At 44.0% G+C, this 20,993-nt stretch overlaps 2 protein-coding genes, 1 long non-coding RNA gene and 1 pseudogene across 4 annotated transcripts in view; 2 read left to right on the top strand and 2 right to left on the bottom strand.

Moving 5' to 3' along the window:
• The window catches only part of LOC308184729 (protein unc-13 homolog B-like), a 67,100-nt pseudogene extending 54,878 nt beyond the window's left edge, over nucleotides 1–12,222 (bottom strand). Inside the window, exons 1-2 of the transcript XR_013956144.1 lie at nucleotides 11,280–12,222; nucleotides 5,937–5,962 (exon numbers count right to left, since the gene is read on the bottom strand). The product of XR_013956144.1 is annotated as a protein unc-13 homolog B-like (transcript). The remainder of the gene's footprint in view (nucleotides 1–5,936; nucleotides 5,963–11,279) is intronic.
• The window catches only part of LOC308184893, a 470,974-nt gene that overhangs the window by 366,492 nt on the left and 83,489 nt on the right, over nucleotides 1–20,993 (top strand). The window lies entirely within an intron of this gene.
• Nucleotides 1–20,993, top strand: part of LOC308184773 (uncharacterized protein) — a 242,858-nt gene that overhangs the window by 179,198 nt on the left and 42,667 nt on the right. The window lies entirely within an intron of this gene.
• LOC308184761 (uncharacterized protein) lies at nucleotides 12,291–16,340 on the bottom strand (the record flags this gene model as incomplete). The annotated part of the gene is given in 3 exon segments (XM_080572264.1): nucleotides 12,291–12,702; nucleotides 12,704–13,829; nucleotides 14,463–16,340. Coding segments are annotated over 2 exon segments (1,299 nt in total). The 5' UTR covers nucleotides 13,591–13,829; nucleotides 14,463–16,340.

Here is a 20,993-nt window from a genome sequence, read left to right as displayed (position 1 = left end):
AACTTCCAACAGGTAACCAGTAATGGCCATCACTTGCAAGAATGGAAGACACCACAGGCAGCAATATGAGGATTCGTTTTCATTAATTCAAACCACGTTCTTATGTTCTCATAGGAGTGTATTTATAGAGTTACATTTTGTTTCTTTGAAAATCTTCAGTAGATCGATTAGAGATGAGAAGTGTTCAAACATTTACAACATACCCAGGAAAGAGAGTTTACTGCATAAGGGGAAAACGGTCTATCTGTAACTGGAAGCATCTTTGTTCCAGCTTACAGCTCATATGTTCTCCTGTATACCTTGACAGAAAAGCTGGTTTCCAGCAGTAAATATGATTAAGGAAGACACATTGCTAATAACTAACCCTCCAACCTCAGATAGCCACATCTGCCAAGAGGCTGTAACTTGCAGACAGTGAAAAACAAAATACTTCCAGTCATGGGATGTACAACCTGAGAATCATCACAATGTAAAGGAATATAAGGAATTAAGCTCTATTTATATATAAGATAAAAGAAGACAGCCCCAAAAGAAAGGTTCATTTTAATTTGTCCTGTGCTTTGGATGAGCTGTGCAACCTCAGGTTGTTCACATGTGTCAGACAAGGTCTCCCAAGAAAAGCAGAAATAACCAAGAAAAACAAGTTTCTGTTTGAGGTCTCAAAAACAAAAGCCCAAACTTCTTATTCATTATTTCTAGAACTACAGGGCTAGGCAGATCTGAAGACTATACATTTTTTTTTATGTATTTTAAACAGGTGTGAGCAACATGGCATATCCATAATTGAAGGCACTCCCCAGGTTTTCTATGTGATCGCACAGGCCTGCAGACCAGGTAGCTGCAGCCTGGACCCATGGTCCAGCACTGGTGCACGTTTCCCAATACCCAAAGCTGCACGCCAGGCTCTTTTACCTAGATGAATGATGTACACACACCTCCACTCTAAACTGTGCTCCCCAAACCTCTCAGCCTGAAAGCTGCATTTCCTCCGGAGAGACTTGGCTCAACTGCAGGTCAAGAGAGCGGATTTCATGAAGCAAATGCAACCAGATCCTTCAGAGTACAAAAGGGAGGATATCCCTAACTTTGCCTTTGAACACCTGGAAGAGCTGCAACAAGAAAGCAATCATCAAATGGAGTGACGTTTCATATTGGCCTGAGCTTGACAGCAGTGTTCAGCTGATGCTGGTCTACTGTCCTGAATGGCAAACTCAAATATAGCAACTTACTGGCAAAAGGAATTAGAGTTAACAGGGTTTTTTCAGGCAGTTTATCTGAGAAACTCTAAGTGTAAGTGGCCAGATTAACCGATCACAAATAGCAAGAGCAATGCTGCAGCTCTGAGCCAACAAGATTATCAAGAACTCTTTTCAAGGAAAAAAGATCGAGCTCTGTTATTTGAGCAATGTTTCCTAAGGCAACTAAAAGTCAACAGAGAATGGCAGAGAGCACGGATGTAGGGAAAGGCAGAAAGTGCAATTGGGAAATGAACTTCCATCACCCAGATTTTGACAAATGCAAAGTAAAAATGCTGGGAGTCCAAATAAACTGCATTTCTGCTCATTTATCTTCATTACTTTTGCCAAGCATTTCAGACATGTAATTAAAAAGAAAACAAGAGAAGAGGAAGAACTTCTGTAGTGATGAGATTAAAAATCATCAAGGTAAAACAGCAAAAAAACCAACAGAGCTTTCAGTAAGTGACAATATTGATGTGGGGCCAAAGCAGGTGATAGCTGTGTGGAAACAGGAGTTATCACCAGACGAACAAAAGTACAGAGGTTAATTTGCTCCAGGCAGCATTCTCCCTGGGGAAACGCTGAGGGAACCAGCACCTGACATCCATCAAACAAGGGCTGATGCCTTAAGACTGGGGAAGAGCCAATGCAGCACCCACAGCTAAGGCATGGGGAGAGGAGGAAGGAAACGTTATCCAGACTAGCACAGGCTCATTATTGGCTTCAACAGCTTGAAATATTTCATAGCAGACACAAAGGAAGGAATTAACATGGAGGTAAGGAAAATAGGAAAAAAAATACCATACAGGGAACCCTAGTTTTTTAAACCATCAGTTTGGGTTTGACAAAGCAACCATTTTTCTTTAGAGTGTAAAAAGATTTATCAACTGAATTTTCATTTCAACAAAAAGGCTTTGATGAAATGCCATGTGACATTAATAAGGCTGGATAAGCTAAGAAGGAGTAGGGGAGCTTTATGGTGGGTAAACAAGTAACTAGCTGAGCCATGGACAACGCAATAAGGAAGCTAGTGGAAGTAAGGATCTGCTGATAAAATTTGCTGATGACAAATATGGGAGAATTATCAATACAGAACAGAACTCAGACCTTGATGGAACAAAATGATGACACTGAAGATTGCAACAACAAATTAAATATGGTAGAAATAGAAAGATCAGAGCACCAAAACCTGCTGTGAATTCTACTGCACACAAGGGGCTCCTTGATGGAAGAACAGCAGGTGAAAGCAGACGAGTTCTAGTCATCGCACTGTGGCCATGAGCCACCATGATACGGTCATGTAAGGAGAGAATATCATCTATAGAGAATATCCATTGAAACATCTCCATAGAAATAAAAGCATAAATACCACTGTATACTGCTGGCACAACTCCTTCAGAAAGGCATGTACAATCTTATTCTATATCAAAGTAAAAAGAATTTACACAAAAATGGCAAAACCAGCGTGAGGATACAAAGACAATACTGTAAGAGAATGAGACAGACCACTTACTATAGCAAAATGAACCTTTTTCTGTGTTTATTCAGTGGAGGGGAGAACATAGAGCGTGGAAGAACTTGGGCTAAATAAAAATGTTGGATGAAAATTAGGTGTCTAACCATGACAGTCCTGCAGTAACCTTTCAAAAGGAAATGCAGACACCAAATCTAACGAGTTTCAAAGAAGGAAGACAGGCAGTTTATATAGGAGATAATGACAATATGACACATTGCTAAAGAGCTACCAGGCACCAAGAAGCCCTCTGTAGTCCCTCGTGGCACTGATGTATACAGTTGAAGAAACAGAGGCCACATTACCTACAAGTGTTGGCATGCAGATTAACAGGGTGCAGGCACCTCCAGGAGTGCCAGTTAAACAAATAAATCCATAGTTTATATCCCTGTTATAGGCAGAAACATTTTAGACATTCTTCTTTGCTTGAAGGCAAATGGCAACGTTGCTTAGGTGGAATTGCTGTAGCTGGGGACTTTCCCACCTCTGAAGGCAGCACTTGCTGCAGGACACAGGAAGGCTCCAGGAGCTGCTCTGGGTCTTATCACCAGCCACAGATCTGCTCAAGTCTAGCCCAAGACAACAGCCAGACTCACTTAGAGCCTGGGCAAGTAGAGAAAATGATGGGCAGATGCAAAGAACATCTGGAACAACTATGAGTTTGTTGATTTGTTTTTTAACACTGTCCTTCCCAAAACTAATGGAAAGGCAATGTTGACACATTTAACACCTAGACATGTACATGCTACAGATAAAGTAATTTTATGGCTGGCTTCTACTTCACTTCTCTGAACAGTTGTGCCACTGGATCTCTCTTTAAAAGCAGACAAACCAGTCTGAATCAGGATTTTTTTTTCCTTATCTCCAGTAAGCACTAAAGAGATGGAGCAGCAAACATAAACAAAACTGACCATCACCTTTCTATTCAGTTTTTGTATTTGTGATGTTGATGGATGACAGTTTTAGACCCACTTCCAACAAATGTCTCCAGCCAGGGAAGTGCCTGTCACCCCTAGTAATGCAGCATGTTAACTCGCAGGAAAGGATGCTGAAAAGTTGTCTCCAAGTAATGACAGTTTCTTACCAACCAAGAGCTGCTTAGCCAAATTATATCAGTGATAGCAGCATAAATTGAAATGGATTAAAAAGAGCATCTAAGGCACAGTATTCAGTCATAGGGAAGACGATGTTTACCGAAGCCTAAGAAGGCGTCTAGTAGGAGTTTTGCTTATTCAGGAAAAGCAGCAGCCAGGATTACAAGTAATCTGAGAAGTTAAAGTTGAAATTTGCAAGTTTTGCAATTTATCTCATACACAGGAAGATGTTTCAATGGAGAGAATAAACAAATATTTCTGTAGAAAAGAAAGTCCATAAAACAGAGGCTCAGCCAAAAAAATCACCAAGTCTTTCTTTTAGAAGAACATCCCCAGATCTGTTAGCCAACTCCAGGACCATGTAGAAGTCTAAACACCTAACTTTCCATCACATTTAAGTATTGTGTCTAGCACATTGTCCTCTTACAGAAAGAGAGATGGAAAACATGGAATACTGCATTATTTCAACAGATAAGAAAAAAAAAATCATTGACTTTTTATTTGTTTTGAAAATCATCCTAGCTTGTTTTCAAATACCATGCTTGGTTATTAAACCACCGATACCTAAATTAGCTATAGATGAATCTGAATCAGGCAAAAGCAAAAAGCAACTGTTTTACCGTCTAAATTAAACTTCTAGTCATGCCTAATTAGATCCTTTCTTCAAGGATATTAGCAGAATCAGACTAAGCTAAATCATCCCAATTAAACTAGTTGGTCTTATGGTTCAATGTCTTTATTGATTCAAGCATGCTCCATTTTACATGGATCCAAAGCTGCAACAAGCAGGATTATTTCAACATCAGTGCATTCAGCAACAGCATAAATTAAAAAAAACAACACTGAAAATCTACAAAGGAAGCTCCTTCCACCTGATGAATCTTCCAGTACTAGTTTTCCACCTAATGGATGAGTCGCCTACAGGAGGCTGCAATGTTTTTGCACCAAAGCCAGAAGAGGACAGAATTTGACACAAATCCCAGATATGTCTGCACTTCCAATAAAACACTAATGGATAGACATTTGCCAGTAAGAATGAAATAAACTTCTTGATACACAGGCCAATAAAGCTTAGAAATGAGAAATCATCAAACTCAATGGATAAGAGCTACATGGAAGCCAAAAAGCCACACAGTGTTCAGTCTGTTCCAGGACAGTAATTTAGCATGATCTGTACAGCTAAGGGAGAGACAGACGCACAGTGGGCACCTAATCCATGCAGCATAAGTTCAAGAAAAATAAAAAAGTAAAGTGAGAATTTAACAGCCAGAATTTTCTCTACATGAGATACAGCTGTAAAAACAAAAATGTTACACAGCAGCCAACAAAAAATTCTGCGGATCCTCTTAGAAGGAGTTATTTATTGCCCACAGGCTGCCCACACAACTGAGCACAATAAGCAGAGAGACAACAGATCCAAGACTGGAGAGGCAATTAATACCTACATCTGATAATTAGCTAGTTAGCTAATTATTAGTTAGCTAATTATTAACTAGCTAATTAGCTAGTTAGCTAATTATCTGATATTAGCTGATAATACAGATAATATCTACCTTCGAGCACTGCCCTGCTCAAAGCAAAGTGCAGCCTGGAGCTAAAATGGCATGGCATCTGCAGCAGACATCTCCCTGCACCCATGGTCTTGCTTAATCTCGGTATTACAGCCTATAAGGGTACTTTTGCCTTTGACTGCAAGCAGACAAAACAATTAGTGATGGAATGAAATAGTGCAACTGAGGAATAATGCAAAATGAGGAAATGCTTGGTTTAAACAAGATTTATAAAGAGGAAGACTGGAAAAGACAAAACAAACCATTTGTACTCTACACGTGGTGCTTCTGCACACTACATGCACCCCACAGAGCGCCAAAGGGTGGAGATCACTCTAAGCATTCATGTTTTCTCTTTGTACAAGGTACTATGCACTGAACAGACTCTTAACTCATACACAGTGTTAACATTTCCTCTGACAACCATAACATGCTAAACTGAATCTCAGCACCCCAGCTGGAGCAATTGGTTACATGAAGACAAGGCATGCACACACAGGAGTTTCAGAAAGAGATGCTGGTTAGAAGGGGCAACACATACAACCTGGAGTTCTCCTCTACATCCTTCTGTGAAGAAAAAAAGAGAAGAAGGAGAGGAACAAAAGTTAATAGACCAGATTTCTGCCATGAGCTCTGTAAAGTGATTTCAGAAAGTGGGGTAAACATTTGCTGCAAGTTGATAAAACATTTGTGCAGCACCGAGTTCTCCATGTGCTTCCTAGGACATACACCAGTTAATGTCTACGAATTAATCTCAAGTTAAACTCTGATCAAAGTTCACCCATAACTGCACATGCATTAGAACATATGGTTTTGAGAGCTGATTTTTACAGAGTTACAGTTCCTGATTTTATTAACTCAAGAATTTTAATTAATCTTAATACAGCATTAGAGATGCCATTTATCGCACTTGAGAGAGAACCTGTATTTAATACAAAGAGGAACAGATTTATTCCCCCTTTCCCCCCAGAGTACATCTACTATTTGCATTTGAAGCATCCCCCTTTCTTCCCTCCTCGCCCTCTGTACATTTTGCCCGTTACGAGGAAACTGGTAGCTCCCACGGAACACATTTTGCTTTTGCAAATACCATAATGCAAGGAGATATTTTCTGGCTTTATAAATCTAGGCAATTCTCCTCTGAGAAAAAAAATCCAGAAATCCTACACTAAATCTCATGTTTATGGATAGGCAATTTCAAGGCTAGTAAAGTTATATGAGAGTCATACTAAAGCTTCCTGTAGAGACGTGGTATCTTGTAAGCCTTCCAATCAGATAATTCTGTATCTGCACAGAAGAATCATATTACTCATTTGCTAATGAAAGATGGAGGAGAAGGAATGTCTTCATGGCAACAGGGGCCACTCAGACTGGTTTAAAAGCTAAAATAAGTTTTCAAAGTTGCTCCATGTACAGATGTAATTCATGGTCTAAAATTTTGGGTAGACCTGTGCGGTACCAGGAGTTGGACTTGATGATCCTTATGGATCCCTTCCAACTCGGGATATTCTATGATTCTATGATTCTATGATTCTAATTACACACATGCAATCACTAAGATGGGAAAACAGAGAAGCTATTTTAACTCAATCACTAAGGAGAAGTCAAATTACTTCAGCAAATGAAGTGCTGGACTGTAGCTAAAATAAAAGCCCTACTTTCCACCTTAAGACATGTCTGCATGGATCCTCAGCAGGAGCACCACCTTTCAGTGGTGCCCAGTGCCAGGACAAGAGGCCATGGGCACAAACTGGAGCACAGGAGGTTCTCCCTGACCATCAGGAAGCAGTTCTGTGCTGTGCAGGTGGCAGAGCACCAGCACAGGTGTCACAGAGAGGCTGTGGTGTCTCCCTCCTTGGGATCTTCAAAATCCACCTGGACTGGTCCTGGGCAAACTTCTCTGGGTGTCCCTGCTTGGGCAGGGGTTGGACCAGAGGGACCCAGAGGTCCTGCCCACCTCAGCCATTCTGGGATTCTGTGAAAGCCCCTGGACCACCCTGCAGGCCTCTCATTTGTGAGCTAATGGAGGAGAAAACACAAGCAGCAGCACGCTGCTGTCTTCTGTGTAACAGCCACATTTTGCCAGTCAGCTCCACACAAACCCGCAGACCTGAAGAAGATGAGGAAACTTGGGGTCCATCCCAGACTCAGCCAGGAACATGCGTTTTTGGGCACGGACATTTCTGACTCTCTAAAATAACTTTCTACAACATCCTCCTGCCTGTGCCTTTCTATTAAGCAAAACCTTCTCAGCTAGGCAGCCCCATTCCACTTCAAGTCCTCTCTTTTTGTCCCTCTCTTCAACATTTACCCCAAGCCCTACAAGCCCAAGCCCATCCTCTCCTGACTTGGTCCCTTCGGTTGTCTCCATGTGTCCCAGTCAGATCCAGACTTCCCTCATCCTTGGGTTTCATCTCCTTTTGAACCAGATTCCTTCCTGGTACCTCCTGAGCCTGTAAAGTCTCTGAGTGCAGAGGATGGAGAAGACCTGGACTCACTGCCACTCTCAGGTCTGCCATGGCTCAGTTATGCTGAGCAGGGAAAACCCAATTTTAGTCCCCAGCTGGAAAACACTGGGGACAGGTAGAGTACAACAGCTTAACTGCATCAAGTTACCAGCGAGCATATGCAAACTACACATTTTTCAAAGGCTTATTCACTTCATTTATTTGGGGATGGTTTTCCACAAATAAACCCTCGACAAAGACCTACCACTGCCAAATTTTAAGGTCAGAGGGCACTAGAGCTTCTTAAATACAAGTCAAGCTTATTTTGATAAAAACAAAGCAATAAATCTTGCATTAGACTCGTTTTGGGAAATACTGGATTAGTTCGGCTTAAATTCCCTATGTATCTTTGACTTCTGAGCCCCTTCAGTTTAAAGCTAATAGGGGCGGTTTCATGCAAAATAACATTTGGCAAAGCTCAAAGCAACTTCAGGCAAAGACTGAAAATCTTCTGATAACACCCCCTTACAGGAGGTGTGCTCACAGCACCATCAACAGCGACTAACCTGGTTAACCCCCAGTAACAGAATTCTTTCACCATTCCACTTCTGAACATTCAATTTACATCTACAAAAATCTGTCATTTTAGGATGGTGGGTTTTGTTGTTGTTGTGTTTGTTTTTTTTTTTAAAACATGCACGAAGTCAAACCATCTTTACCTAATTTGCTTTTTTCTCCCCTCCAAATTAAAACTTTAAAAGCTTGCTTGTATTTTCAGGGGATATTTTAGTTTCTTTTTTGACTTCAAATTAAATACAACTATTTACATACATCTGCTAACTTCTAAATTGTTCTGGTAATTTGCATCTGTGTACAAATATAAATAATTTAAACGTTTATGCCAGTACATCATCTCTGATTCACCAAAACACACAGACTTACCTTCAAAGTTATCATCTATTCCTTTACTGCAGCCTGCTGCCAAGCACATTTAATAAAATACCCTGAACTTGAACTTTCAATCAGGTATATGTAAGACAGCGGTTCAGGCTCAGAACCAGAAAAGCCAGCAGGCAGAATTTTTTCAGGGTTTTCAGTGGACCTGACCCAGGACTTAAAAGCACATTAAGAACAAATTAATATATTTAAAGTAGGACATATACAGGCATCTGCAGCTGGGAAAAACAACACTACCACCATCCTTTTGTTGTACTCACAGTTTGATGCTTTTTCCAAAGGAAGAAAATAAGAGCTTGGCTCAAACTTATTTTAGGTTGAGTACAACTCAAACAAAATCGTTGCTTCACTTTCTCAGAAAATGCATGCCAAAACAACCCTATTTCAAACTGAATGATTTTATGATTAATTTTGTCCTGCTCTACGGCCCTTGGCAATGCTGCCATCCCCTCCTCTCGCTCTAGCTACTGCCAAGAGGTTACTTATCCGCCCTTCTCTGCCTGCTTGCTCCATTCTCTGCTAGCACTGCTGTTTCAATGATGGCCCTATACCTCCTTCTCCAGACAGGGCTGCTCTTCCTTCCCAGCTTCCCTGCCTCGCCCTGATGGTCTGGCTGCTTTGCTACCTAACCTCTCTTCCAGGTTTTCTTTCCTAAGCTCTTCCCCTTTTCTCATCCCTTAACCATTTTTTCCACTATCTTTAACTCTTTTGGACTCTCCCAGTCTCTCAAAGCACATTTCCTACATCGTGATTTCATCCCATGCTTATTGGTGTAACCTCAGTTGTCACATCAACCATATAGATATGTCTTTACCTGAGAATCACACAAACTCTTCGTCACATTGCCAGATGATGTGGTTATTACTATATAGGAAAGTTGAACAAGGAAGGCTCAGGATGCCAATCCACACTGGAACCAGATTTAAGACACTGAAGTAATAGCTATAATCATTATCTTCCTCACTGTTTTGGCTATTTCTTGCCCTGTGAACATGCCTGTACTGCTCAAACTCTGCTGAGACAAGCAGGCTGCTCTCACAGTTGGTGAAGCCTCAGAAATAAGTTATTTCAATATTTTGTTGCTCTGTGGCAAAAGCTAACCCAAACAACTGCCTGCTCCCCAGGTCCTAAAATTAGGACAGGACAGGACTAAGATTTCTGAATGAAAAAATAAGTCAGTTTCATCTTTACTATCCATAATTGAGTGATTTGAACTTTCCCTTGAAAAACAAAAATAGGTATACATCTGTGCCAAGCCTGCAAGAAATCCTAGTGCTTGACTCATTAAAAACCTATTGTTCGAATTAACTCTACAATAAGAACCTCACATAAAATAAGAAAGAGAAGAGCTGATTACAAGCTTTATGATCTGCATAACTGAGAAGGTCACTAGTACAGAAGTCAAATACAGATTGTTTCCTCAGTAAAAGTACAGTCACTGGAAAAAACACTCAAGAGCAAGACTACTTTTACAATAGGAAAAAGAGCACTGATTATTCTGACTAACTTTCATAATTGCAATGAGAAAAGTGAACAAAACATTTGATGCAAATATTTGAGGCTTGAAATAAGGAAATGAAGATTGCAAGCTCTAGTTCCAGCATCTATCTACCACTCTTGAAACCATCAAGCCTCTTCCCTTAACTGTGTAGTGATTTGAACAGAGATGCCACTGAGAAAGTCATCTTACTGCCTGGAGAGGGAGAAGGCAGATGGACCTACATTTCAACGTTAGATTTGGTTTTACCAAATCAAGGCCTATCAAAACACTGCCCCTCAAAGCACGTCGGTCATTTCCATCTTCCACGTCCTCAGGAAGGGGTTAATCAGCACTGCTCCACCGCTGCATCAGCTCTCATCTGTTGTGGTCAAACACTTCTTTATCTGTACTGGTAATAAGGAATGTAGCTCCACAGAAATGGAATATTACTCATGTCATGGACAAGTTACAGAAACAATATGAAAACACATCTCAACTTTTTATAATTATTTTTTATTTTTAAGGTCTCCACTAGGATAACATCTAGCAGCAATTAAACACCGAGAACTCCCACTTCATGATGGAGCCACTTGAAGTCTGGAACCACTCAACTCCTAAAACTGCAAATCCAGCTACTTACAGCTCAAATGCATACTTAGTTATCACATCTTAACTATTATATTTAACAAGGACCCAAGTCACGAATTATGATGAAAACCCCTAACACCCACTATTTTGAAGATGCACTGCAAATCTCCCTCCCTCCCCCTCTCTCTCTCAAAAAAAGTGAAACTTCCTAATTTGCACTCCAGTGTGTTGTACAACAAATTTTAGGGTTTTGTCAGTACTATTGTACAGTGCATGCAATTGCTCTCATAATTATCTCCTAACTTCTAAGATAGTTCTAATAAACTGTTCACCTACAGAGTGAGATGTTGGCTACTGGCTGCACAAAATACCAGATTTTGACATCTCTTTAAAAACATTTTTTTTAGTTTACCTGAATTTGTCTCCTCAGCAGAAATCCAGTTTCCTTCCTGTGCTAATTCTTTTAAGAGTCTCCTATGCATTTGTCTCTTTTCCCTTAGCACATTTTTGAAATTGTTGATGCATTTGTTCAGGTAGATGGTCTCAGCGCACACCTTTTCAAGGCTCATGGGTCTGCACTCCTTTCCTTGCTCAGGCAGAGAGTTCACATCTACAATCTCATCAGGAGGTAAGCGCTGTCCAGCAGGAATTTCACAGTCCAATGATAGCATCAAACATGAAACAGGAGGCTCACACGGAACTGAGGAAAGACTGGAAGGAATGAACTGCATTTGAGCAGACACTTCACTATTTGCAGTTGTGTTCACCTGGCTCTCAGAGGACTGACTAGGAGGAGTTTCTGCAAAGTTGTCAGGGCTGCCACACATACCTGAACTGGTCAGCATGAATGTATTGCCATCCATCTGTAAGCCACTGTCATTTTCCCAAAGCATTTCAGAATCACTTGTCTCCAGTTTGTGAAACACCACTTGCAGAGCAGACCTGAAGTGATGAATGGCTTTCCCAAGCTTATTAGTGTAAAACTTCATGTCTACAAGATCAATGTTATCCCAGGAATGGTCAAGGAAATACTGGGAATTTTCCAGGACATCCCTAAAGACCTTATCAGTTGGATCTTGATCATTCAGGTCCATTTGGATCATATCTTTCAAGCTGTCACTACTATCAGCCATTTCATCTGTTGTGTGATCATAGCTAATGGTTGTCACCCCACTTGAAACATCTTCCCTTTGAGTATCAACTTTCTCCACATTGGTAAATTTGCACAGGGTATCACAGTCTCTTTCAATTCCTTCTGCAGTTATCCGCTCATCTTTATCTAGAAGGGAAGAACCATTCTCAATGCCTCTCTCAGTATCATGCCTGTGTTCACTTTCAGTGCCTGAAGCACTCATCCGGCTTGCACGACCCAAAGACTCTGCTGAATGGCAATCATTTCCATCACTTGGTTTGGCCAAACCAGTCACCTGTGGATTTGTGAAGGTTCACAAAGGACCTTGTGAAAGTCACTCTCACGTGAAGGCTGCTCACTGCAACTTACTGTTTGTGCTTTCTTCCCAGTTTCAGGTACCAAGTTGCTTTTCTTAGTCAAGGTTGACTTCTGCACAAATCTCTCCTCTGTGCTCTGTGTTTTTCTGCTCATGCTTTTATACTTAACCTGGCATGAGTCAGTTCGAAGGTGCCCAGCTCCATCAGTTCTCTGAGATGCATCAAGATTCAACGAGTTGCAATGATTTTTCTTCAAGCCAGACTGAGAAGAGACAGACTCCACTTTGTGGCCCCTCTGGCAATTTTGCCACTTTTGCTTGTCGCTGGTAGCAATCCTGACCCCTGAGCTTTGCAGAAGAATAGATTTCTGTAAAATAAAGTCTCTGTTCACAATTGATGAATTTCACAACTGCCGGTCTTGGTGTTAAAGGCTTGCCTGTATCAATATCTGACCTATAAGCATCTTTTATATACTTACTGCATTGGATACCGTTGAAACAGTGATATTCAGACAAGAAGCTGCAGATAAGCTCTACTGTGTTTTCACCATCTTTTTCTGGAATGCCATAAAAATATAATACTGGTTCTTCCTTGTGTACCTCCCTATTTGGTTCCTGAGCATGTGTACCCGAGGTTTTGGCAGTGGAACCACCTTGCAGGCCTTCTATCTCACTCAAGACCATATCCACACAGCTAGAGACTTCATCCACAGATCCTTTTATCAAGGTGAGGTGCTGCCGGAGCTCTGCAATCTCTGTCTGGATGTGACTTATTCCCTGAAGCTCTTTAACAATGTAATCAACCACATCAGCTGAACGATCTCTCGATTGCCGTCTAGGACTCTTGTATGCAGCAGGCTTTTCCTGGGGAAAGCACCCTTGCCTTTCAGCTATCTCTCTCCTGTTTATTGTTATGCTGAGGGAAGAAAGGTCCTGCCCCTCAGATACTCTACCCTTTCTTTCAGAAGAGGTCTGCATCGTACCATCAGAAGAATTTCCTTCCAAGTCCTTCTTGTTTTGTTGAACTGAGCATGGTATTTTTACATAGCCATCCCAGTTCAGTTCCACCTCACCAACGCACACTTCACTCATGCCCTTGGAATCATGCTCTCCATCCTGATGAAAGTCCCCTCCTGCAGTGGAAAATTCAGTGCTGGTGGAGCTCCTCTTTATTCCACAAACAAACATGTCCGTTTCGATCTCTACTGGGGAGAGCTGGCAGTGAGGAGCATGGTTCAGATTCTCATCTACCTGGCCCTGAAGAAGCCTCTTCATTTTGTCCCGCAGAAACAGATGTAGTCTTTGCTTCCAGAATTGCTTTCTGGACCACAGTTTTACAACAGGTTTTCTGTGCAGAAGCACAATTTCATTTTCTTGCTTTTTCAAATCTGCTTCTAGCAAACATCATCAGCAACTGCACCTGTGTTTTTCATAGTGCTAAAAGCTGCACAAGCACACATTAATCACTTCCCAATGCACAACTCACATCCAGTTTTTATTCTGTCACGAAGCAGCTACCAAGAGGGGAAAAAAGATTACAGTTGTTCAGATAGAAATAGACAAGGTAACTTAAGCAGATTCTTTTTTTATTAAAAAAAAAAAAAGCATCCACATCAAAGCAGGCAAAAAGAGGATGTACTATTTAAAATGTACAGTCATCACCTTGGTTTTGGCCACCTCCCTAGATCAGACCCTTCTTCGCAGAAAGAACTGTTCCTCACTCTTCCTTCTGCCCAAGAAATTTAAAGAGAATGAAGAGCAATTCTGTGGCCATTCCCTTATAGTACCAGGTTTGCAACATCTAAGATGAGATCCTCACAATGGTGTGCTATGTGATGGGATTACCCGCCTGAACACAGGATTCTGACAATTATTAAGGGTTTTATCCCTGCACTTTTCCTTTCAGTCCATCCACAGTCTTCATCCTTTCTTGATTCAAACCAAAGTTGAAATCAAGTTTTGCTTGGCTCAGTACCAGCTATCCCACAAGAACTGTACAAAGTGATGCAAAGTGGCAGGAAGACTGGATGACAGATTTTGAGTGTAAAACCTTTTTGCTATTTTAATATTTTAATCTTAATATTTTGCTACTAAACACTAAAAAAAACACACACTAAACCTCAAAGCTTACTGGCTCCCAAGCTAACCTGCAGTTAAATATGCCACACTCAGCATATGCACAAACAGGCTGAGCTGACAGCATGAAAATTCTGCACGTCACTTCTACTCCAACCCTCGAGATTTTGCAGTGGATCATTTTCCCAATTTAAATTGCCTCTGTAAAGAGCAAAGAAAAAAACCCACTATGCTACCTAATTAAAACTTTCATGTTGTTGTGGTTTAACCCGGCTGGCAGCTAAACACCACACAGCCGTTCGCTCACCCTCCCCCCTCCCTCTCTGGGATGGGGGAGAGAAATGGGAAAGTGAAGCCGGTGAGTTGAGATAAAGACAGTTTATTAAGACAGGAATATAATAATATAAGGAATATAAGGAATATAATAATAACAATAATAATAATAATAGTGATAATGATAATAGTATTAACAATAATAATGTGTAAGAAAACAAGTGATGCACAATGCAATTGCTCACCACCCGCTGACCGATGCCCAGCCTATTCCCGAGCAGCCGGCCCCCCCACCCCGGCCAGCCACCCCTATATATTGTTTAGCATGACGTCAGATGGTATGGAATACCCCTTTGGCCAGTTTGGGTCAGCTGTCCTGGGTCTGTCCCCTCCCAGCTCCTGCTGCACCCCCAGCCTGCTCGCTGGCAGGACAGAGCGAGAAGCCGAAAAGTCCTTGGCCTGGTGTAAACACTGCTCTGCAACAATTAAAACATCAGCATGTTATCAGCGCTCTTCTCATCCTAATCCAAAACATAGCACCCTACCAGCTACTATGAGCTACTTAACTCTGTCCTAACTGGAACCAGGACAGATATCCACCCCTTATTCCATACCATTTATGTCATGCTCAGGTTACACTCTGTCCAATACATTCTAATTAATCACCATTTTCATCTATGATATATAGCAATCATGGTAGTGATGACATACATTATTATATAATAATTAACATACTACAATTCAACTCATGGGCTATTCTCACCCAGTATCAAATCCCCTTGAGGTACACACCGGACCTCCCCATTCTTTTGCATTACCCACCAAGTGCATCCAGGTCCCTGAGCAAAAGCAATTCCACGAATGGGTTTGCCTTTTCCTGAGGCAGGAGTAGCCCAGACTGTTTTACCCAGCATGTTTCTTACGTGCACTACAGGAACTTTATCCCCTTCTACAGTGCGTAACAGGTTTGATTGGGCAGGTCCAGCTCGGTTGGCAGATCCCCTGGTATTGACTAACCAGGTGGCCTTTGCCAAATGTGTATTCCAATTTTTGAATGTCCCAGCACCCATTGCTTTCAGTGTAGTCTTTAACAGTCCATTGTATCGTTCAACTTTTCCAGAGGCTGGTGCATGATAGGGGATGTGATACACCCACTCAATACCATGTTACTTTGGCCCAAGTGTCTATAAGGTTGTTTCGGAAATGAGTCCCGTTGTCTGACTCAATTCTCTCTGGGGTGCCATGTCGCCATAAGACTTGCTTTTCAAGGCCCAGGATAGTGTTCCGGGCGGTGGCATGGGGCACAGGATATGTTTCCAGCCATCCGGTGGTTGCTTCCACCATTGTAAGTACGTGGCGCTTGCCGTTGCGGGTTTGAGGGAGTGTGATGTAATCAATCTGCCAGGCCTCTCCATATTTATATTTCAGCCATCGTCCTCCATACCAAAGAGGTTTTGACCGTTTGGCTTGCTTGATTGCAGCACATGTTTCACAGTCATGAATAACCTGTGCTATAGTGTCCATGGTCAGGTCCACCCCTCGATCACGAGCCCATCTGTAGGTTGCATCTCTACCTTGATGGCCTGAGGTGTCATGGGCCCATCGGGCTATAAATAATTCACCTTTATGTTGCCAGTCCAGGTCCACCTGAGCCACTTCAATCTTAGCAGCCTGATCCATCTGCTGGTTGTTTTGATGTTCTTCAGTAGCCCGATTCTTGGGCACATGAGCATCTACATGGCGTACCTTTACAACCAGGTTCTCTACCCGGGCAGCAATATCTTGCCACAATGCCGCAGCACAGATGGGTTTGCCCCTGCACTGCCAGTTGTTCTGCTTCCATTGCTGTAACCACCCCCACAGGGCATTTGCTACCATCCATGAATCAGTATAGAGATGGAGAACTGGCCACTTTTCTCGTTCAGCAATATCTAAAGCCAGCTGAATGGCTTTCACTTCTGCAAACTGACTCGATTCACCTTCTCCCTCAGCAGCTTCTGCAACTCGTCGTGTAGGACTCCATACAGCAGCTTTCCATCTCCGATGCTTTCCCACAATACGACAGGACCCATCAGTGAACAAGGCATATTTCTTCTCATTTTCCAGTAGCTTGTTGTACAGTGGGGCTTCTTCAGCACGAACCACCTCCTCCTCTGATGATATCCCAAAGTATTTGCCTTCTGGCCAGTCCATAATCACCTCCAAGATTCCTGGGCGACTGGGATTTCCTATTCGAGCTCGCTGAGTAATCAGTGCAACCCACTTGCTCCATGTAGCATCAGTTGCATGATGTGTAGAGGGGACCCTTCCTTTGAACATCCAGCCTAGTACCGGCAGTCGGGGTGCCAGGAGGAGCTGCGCTTCAGTACCGACCACTTCCGAAGCAGATCGAACTCCTTCATATGCTGCCAATATCTCCTTTTCAGTTGGAGTATAGCGGGCTTCAGATCCTCTGTATCCCCGACTCCAAAACCCCAGGGGTCGACCTCGAGTTTCCCCAGGTTCTTTCTGCCAGAGGCTCCAGGTGGGACCATTCTCCCCGGCTGCGGTGTAGAGCACATTCTTTACATCTGGTCCTGTTCGGACTGGCCCGAGGGCTACTGCATGAACTATTTCCTGCTTAATTTGTTCAAAGGCTTGTCGTTGCTCAGGGCCCCATTCAAAAGCATTCTTCTTACGGGTTACTTGGTAGAGCGGGTTTACAATCAGACTGTAATTTGGAATGTGCATTCTCCAAAACCCCACGACACCTAGGAAAGTTTGTGTTTCTTTTTTGCTAGTTGGTGGAGACATAGCTGTTATCTTGTTGATCACATCCATTGGGATTTGACGGCGTCCATCTTGCCATTTTATTCCTAAAAACTGGATCTCTCGTGCAGGTCCTTTAACTTTATTCTGTTTTATGGCAAAACCGGCCTTTAGAAGGATTTGGACAATTTTCTTCCCTTTCTCGAAAACTTCTTCTGCAGTGTCACCCCACACAATGATGTCATCGATGTACTGCAGGTGTTCAGGAGCTTCCCCCTGCTCCAGCGCAGACTGGATCAGTCCATGGCAAATGGTAGGGCTGTGTTTCCACCCCTGGGGCAGCCGATTCCAAGTATATTGGACTCCCCTCCAAGTGAAAGCAAACTGTGGCCTGCACTGTGCTGCTAGAGGGATGGAGAAAAATGCATTAGCGATATCAATTGTGGCATACCACTTGGCTGCCTTTGATTCCAGTTCATACTGGAGTTCTAGCATGTCCGGCACTGCAGCACTCAGCGGTGGCGTGACTTCGTTCAGGCCACGATAGTCCACTGTTAGTCTCCACTCACCATTAGACTTTCGCACTGGCCATATGGGACTATTAAAAGGTGAATGAGTCTTGCTGATCACTCCTTGGCTCTCCAGTTGACGAATTAGCTTATGGATGGGACTCAGGGAGTCTCGGTTGGTGCGATATTGCCACCGGTGCACAGTTGTGGTAGCGATCGGCACTTGCTGTTCTTCAACCCTCAGCAATCCTACAGAAGAAGGGTCCTCTGAGAGACCAGGCAAGGTAGACAACTGTTTAATGTCCTCTGTCTCCAAGGCAGCTATGCCAAAAGCCCAGCGGAACCCTTTTGGGTCCTTGAAATATCCTCTTCTAAGATAGTCTATGCCAAGGATGCACGGAGCATCTGGGCCAGTCACAATACGGTGCTTTTGCCACTCATTACCGGTTAGACTCACTTCAGCCTCCAATACAGTTAACTGCTGGGATCCCCCCGTCACACCATAAATACAGATGGGCTCTGGCCCTTTATAGCTTGATGGCATTACAGTACATTGTGCACCGGTGTCTACCAAAGCCTTATACTTCTGCGCGTCTGACGTGCCAGGCCATCGAATCCACACAGTCCAATAAACTCGATTGTCCCTTTCCTCCCCCTGGCTGGAGGCAGGGCCCCTTTAGTCCTGGTCAGAATCTTCGTTTCTGTGTCTAAAGGACTGCCTGCTGGAAGTTGGAGCAGCAAACTTTTCAGAGAATTCCTTTTTCCCGATTGTTTTCCTTTGCAATTCACGTACCCGTGCCTCTAGGGTCGCAGTAGATTTTCCATCCCATTTTCTCATGTCCTCTCCATGGTCACGTAGGTAAAACCACAGGGTGGCGCGGTGTGTGTGCCCACCATATTGTCTTCCTTGCATAGATGAACGTTTACCCCTAATAGCTGAGACACTGGTTTGTACAGGTGGGGAGGAAAATAATCTCTCTTCAAGTTGGTGGATCTTTTCAGAAAGTTTCTCCAAAGCATTCTCTTTTAGCTGGTGGACACTGTTTCGTTCAGGTGGAGGGGAAGATAATCTTTCTTCAAGTTGGTGGATCTTTTCAGAAAGTTTCTCCAAAGCATTCTCTTTTAGCTGGTGGACAGTGGTTCGTTCAGGTGGAGGGGAAGATAAATTCTCTTTAAGTTGGTGGACCTCTTCAGAGAGTTTCTCCACAGCCGAGACACAGGCCTGTAGGGAAGAGGAGAGATTTCCTTCGTACTGCCGGAGTAATTTAGCCACTTCATTCACTGGGGGATTCTCCTCCGCTTTCCAGGCTATTATTGCCAATGAGCTGGCATATGATGATGGTGCACTCCGTACAAACTTCCGCCACATAGGTGGTGTACACTGGACTGCATCTGGATCTGCGGATGTTTGTGCGTCGTCTAGGTCCTTATAAATTACTTCCCGTACGGCCAATTCCCTCAGGTACTGAATTCCCTTCTCCATGGTGGTCCATTTGCCTGGTAGACATACAAGTTCTTCCTTGAAGGGATACCTTTCCTGCACAGCTGACAGGAGACACCTCCAGAGGCTGCGAGATCGTGCTCCATCTCCAATTGCTTTGTCAATGCATGCGTCCCTAGCAAGGGATCCCAGCCGCCTGGCTTCCTTGCCCTCTAATTCCACATAATTGGCTCCAGCGTCCCAGCACCGGAGCAGCCAGGTGACAAGCTGCTCACCTATACAGTGACCAAAATCTTTTCGCACATCTCGTAGCTCACGCTGGTATAGAGTCCGGGTAGTTACTGTTGATTTTTCGACACCCTCATCCTCATCTTCAGTCTCCTGCACCTTTGATGGCTGGTGTAGAGTCCGGGTAGTTACTGTTGATTTTTCGACATCCTCATCCTCATCTTCAGTCTCCTGCACCTTTGATGGCCCAGCCTCGTCTTCACTATGCCCAGACTTAGCAGAAGACTGTTTGCGTTGTAAACGACCTGAGCCTCTATACCATTTCTTCACCTTGTCTACAGGGGCAACTTGCACTGCTACAGCTCGTTTCTCTAATCCAGACACAGGGTCTGCCACAGGGGTTGGAATACCCTCTGCGGGGTCAACTTGCACTGCTACAGCTCGTTTCTCTGACCCAGACACAGGGTCTGCCACAGGGGTTGGAATACCCTCTGCGGGGTCAACTTGCACTGCTACAGCTCGTTTCTCTGACCCAGACACAGGAGTGGGAGCAGCTGCAGGAGCTGGAGCTGCTGCAGGGGCTGGAGCGGCTGCAGGAGCTGGAACTGGAGCGGCTGCAGGAGCTGCAGCTGGAGTGGCTGCAGGAGCTGGAGCTGGAACGGCTGCAGGAGCTGGAGCGGCTGCAGGAGCTGGAGCTGGAGTGGCTGCAGGAGCTGGAGCTGGAGCGGCTGCAGGAGCTGGAGCGGCTGCAGGAGCTGGAGCTGGAGCGGCTGCAGGGGCTGGAGTGGCCGCGGGAGCTGGAGCTGGAGCTGCTGCAGGGGCTGGAGTGGCTGCGGGAGCTGGAGCTGGAGCGGCTGCAGGAGCTGGAACTGGAGCGGCTGCAGGAGCTGGAGCTGGAGCGGCTGCAGGAGCTGGAGCTGGAGCGGCTGCAGGAGCTGGAGCTGGAGCGGCTGCAGGAGCTGGAGCGGCTGCAGGAGCTGGAGCGGCTGCAGGAGCTGGAACTGGAGCGGCTGCAGGAGCTGGAGCTGGAGCGGCTGCAGGAGCTGGAGCGGCTGCAGGAGCTGGAGCGGCTGCAGGAGCTGGAACTGGAGCGGCTGCAGGAGCTGCAGCTGGAGTGGCTGCAGGAGCTGGAGCTGGAACGGCTGCAGGAGCTGGAGCGGCTGCAGGAGCTGCAGCTGGAGTGGCTGCAGGAGCTGGAGCTAGTTTGCTAGTAGCATCAATTGCAGCTCGATAGGCACAAGCCCGACCCCAGCACGCTACAGTGATTTGTGTCACTTTGGAACTGCCAGAGTCATGACACCCTTTTTTCAAGCATTCTGCCAGCTTTTTAGGATTTTGCAGTTTTTCAGGGTGAATGTCCAAAACACTGGAGGTGACCACTGCTCTAGAAACCTGCCCATATC

The sequence above is a fragment of the Anser brachyrhynchus genome, assembly GCF_964034855.1.
Source record: "Anser brachyrhynchus genome assembly, chromosome: W".
In the NCBI taxonomy this organism is placed as follows: Eukaryota; Metazoa; Chordata; class Aves; order Anseriformes; family Anatidae; genus Anser; species Anser brachyrhynchus.
This window is presented reverse-complemented; position numbering and strand designations above follow the sequence as displayed.